The sequence below is a fragment of the Genypterus blacodes genome, unplaced genomic scaffold, assembly GCF_046128005.1.
Source record: "Genypterus blacodes isolate CSIRO-AG114 ecotype Tasmania unplaced genomic scaffold, CSIRO-AGI_Gbla_v1 ptg000214l_1, whole genome shotgun sequence".
NCBI lineage: Eukaryota > Metazoa > Chordata > Actinopteri > Ophidiiformes > Ophidiidae > Genypterus > Genypterus blacodes.
Window position 1 is genome coordinate 2,466,533 of NW_027467013.1, and position 3,468 is coordinate 2,470,000.

The following is a 3,468-nucleotide window of genomic DNA, read 5'->3' on the forward strand; positions in this document are numbered from 1 at the left end:
GGAAGTTTTCAAATTCATTTGTTTTCATTCTGATCTCCCATTAAAATCCCATTGAAGCTTATCTGGAGTTATATAAATGAGATGATGTCACCATTGGAAAATATACAGCACTTAGGGGCAATAGAAATGAGATGACATCAGCCTTAGAAAACAGATTACACCTTTGTTATTCTAGTGGAGAAACACACAGAATTCCCGGCGTGAGTATTCGTAAGGTGATGTCAGTGTTGGAAAATCCCACGAGAGAAAATACAACAATTACAGAGATGCACACACACACACACACACACACACACACACACACACACACACACACACACACACACACACACACTCCTTAAATAAACAGAAGTTAGAAGTGATGCATACAGAGGTGTCATACAGTGTTCAGATGTGTTTGATGTCATTTCCATACATTAGCTTTGACTCTTCTTCATGATGACCTTTCAACACCTGAAACTATAAAAACACATAGCAAAGCTGCTTCTTCTTCTTCCACAGGTGTAAATATTCATGTGATCTTTTCAAAGTGTTGAGTTTTGCATCGCACGCTTCCTGACAACATCCAGCAGCCTTATTATTTTTAAATAAAAGAGGAGAAACATCGTCTACATATTTGGCTCAGGTACCTGCTTCTGTTTTTATTCTTAGCACCGTGTGTGAGTGTGTGTGAGTGTGTGTGTGTGTGTGTGTTCATGTGTCAAACGTGTCAGCCAGATAGTTTTTAATGAATTCCTCCCGGGGTAGTTTGCATGCTTAAGAAGCTTTGGGAGCCATTACCTGGACCTCTGCATGACGGAAATAAACAGATTTATTTTCCTAAAATATTTGACAATTTACCAAACCACAGCTGTCACATGTGCGTCGTGGCCATAAACTGCTGCTTTAATGAGCTGTACACGGGTATGTGGGGTAGAAATGACAGCGTATTTGGGCCATGAGACCTTTCCAGAGTTAACTTTCAGGAAAAAAGTCCAAATTGTATGAGAATAAAGGGTAGAAAAGTTAAGAGAATTCAAAGAAAACTGTCTTAAGGCTGGCTGAGCTGCTGTTCACGCGTTTCCTCCTTTGATTTTGTCACTTTAGACTTTATTCTACCAGATATTACAACTTTATTCTGTAAATCTCTCTCTTTTTCCTTCATCAGCGGCCCTAATACTCCACCGTAGGTACGAGAATGCACAAAGTGAGTGTGTGTCGCAGTGAACAAGGCCCGCAGTGTGTTGGTTAAGAGTCATGTCTTTGTCTAATGACTGTCCAGACTGAGCCTGGAGTTCTAATCTGGGTTATCTGGCTTTAATCGGATTAGACCCCTGGCGCTGCTGGGTGGGCAGTTTCTCTCTGTGTGCTGTATAACATGCCAGTCCCAGGGAAGTGTCCACTCACAGGGACGTCCACCTGAGACACAGCAGACGCCTGGAGGAGCAGCAGGACGCACCGGAGACCTCAGAGACATGAGTTCACCTGATGGAGACTCCTACCCCCGGAAGATACTGGAATACATGGAAGGCTTTCTCGTCTCCAAGGTAACACACTTGAGACACACACAGGATACACACACTCATTGTTTACACCCCCAGCTCTACTTGTCCTTGTTTTAAATGAAATAACATTACTCTTTATTGTAGTTAGTCACAAGGACAAAGACTTTGATGGTTTAATGTGAAAGTCAGTTAGAGTTTTGGTTTTATTTGTAACTTGATTATCCTCCAAATGTCAGTTATGAGCTTTTTATTTATTATCTACTACCTGACATCATAAAGATACTGCATGAAGCTTTAACGATCTGTTGACTTCAAGGTATTTGGAGCGTTTTACTGCTACTGTTACCCTGTGCTCCATTGTTCTCCTCTCCATTTCTCCTCTGATCTGGTTCTTGTTTCTCTCGCTCTGTTCCAGACTTTGTTCACGTCCTGTGAGCTCGGTGTGTTTGACGTGCTGCTGAGTGCAGAGCGCCCCCTGTCTGCAGAGGACATATCTCAGGCTATAGGAGCCAGTCTGGACGGGACGCAGAGGCTGCTGGCTGCCTGCACGGGCCTGCAGCTGCTGCACACGCACCAGGAGAACGGACAGGGTCAGAGCACACACACAATAGTCTCCGGTCGAGTCTTTCCAGCCTGCCTGTGCTCTTCCTCACCTCTCGTCTTCTGTTGTAGTGTTGTACAGTAACACAGAGCAGGCCAGCACCTACCTGACCCGCTCCAGTCCCTCCTCCCTGCACCAGTCCATCCAGTACAGCTCTAAAACCATCTACCTCTGCTGGCACCACCTGACCGACGCCGTCAGGTCAGTGTGAGCTTGTTAACGACTCTGATGCTAGGTGAGGAAGAGTTTAAGTTGTGAAGCAAGCAAGCAATGTGAATAAATGATATGTTTGTCTTTTGGTAGAGAGGGGAGGAATCAGTATGAAAAAGCTTTTGGAGTCAACTCGAAGGATCTGTTTGAAGCTCTCTACAGGTAAGACACACACACGCACACACACACACACTGGGTGATTTACATTCAATTTCTGTCTCTCGCTACGCCCCAAAAATTGCCTTGCAGAACACAGGGAAGAGGCAGGGGGTGACGTAGAGATGGAGGGTGAGCAGTGATGTGAGGAAGCATCAGAGAGAGGGAGAGAGAGAGAGACCTTGTCCTTGAGCAGCTGTGTCTTTATTGTAGCTAATGTCTACAGTTTTATCGCTTGACTGATCCGCTGGTCAGCACTTTCCAGGGGTCACACACCTTCACACTCCGTTCGCTAATAGATTCTGAGGCTCTGGACCGTAGAAACCTGCCAGGGCCCAAGAAACACACCCAGGCTGTCCCACCTGTCAGAGAGCTTTCTTGTGGCGGATTCTTGTTTTGGTCGCGTCGTGATTAGCAATCCTCCTGCACCGTGCGATGACCTTCAAAAAACCCCACAAGGACAAACGTGTCGTATGAAAGTGTGTATCAAACCTGAGCTCACTTTCATTCCCATCCCGTCTCTTTCCTAACGCAGAGGCTGATCTCAGTGAGCTCACCTCATTAGATAATGAATCAGCACTAATTGAAAATATCCCACGTATAATCCACGCATTTACATACTAATGAAATCCACTCCCTGCTAATGAATTTGCGGGTGGGGTTGTAATTGGTTGAAAATTAAAATATCCTACAAGAAAATTCCGGCAGCTGCAGACGCTGCCGGGGGTTTGGGAGCAGCGGTTGTTTGTCCCTGCTGATTTCCCCTGTGGATGCTGCGGGGAAATGAGCCAGAGGAAACAGCCAGCCGACTCATTCAACACCAGTCAAAGCGGGATGACTCACACTCCTCTTTAACACGCGTGTGCTGCTGCCGCTGCTGCTTTGGCCCAGCGAGCGAGCGAGTTACAGCGTCGACAGGAAGTGGAAATGGTTTGGAGAAGAAGATTTAGGGGCGGTTTTAGGTTTGGAATTCAACAGGAGCTCCTTTAAATCCAAACGGGTCTAATGTGCTCATGT

The 3,468-nt window shown here is 45.8% G+C and overlaps 1 protein-coding gene across 1 annotated transcript in view; it reads left to right on the top strand.

Annotated features, from left to right (window-relative positions):
• Positions 1-1,317: 1,317 nt before the first annotated feature.
• asmt (acetylserotonin O-methyltransferase) overlaps positions 1,318-3,468 on the top strand; it is an 8,050-nt gene continuing 5,899 nt past the window's right edge. The window contains exons 1-4 of the mRNA XM_076169936.1: positions 1,318-1,526; positions 1,900-2,074; positions 2,157-2,286; positions 2,389-2,457. Coding sequence (XP_076026051.1) covers positions 1,455-1,526; positions 1,900-2,074; positions 2,157-2,286; positions 2,389-2,457 — 446 coding nt within the window. The 5' untranslated portion in view covers positions 1,318-1,454. The remainder of the gene's footprint in view (positions 1,527-1,899; positions 2,075-2,156; positions 2,287-2,388; positions 2,458-3,468) is intronic.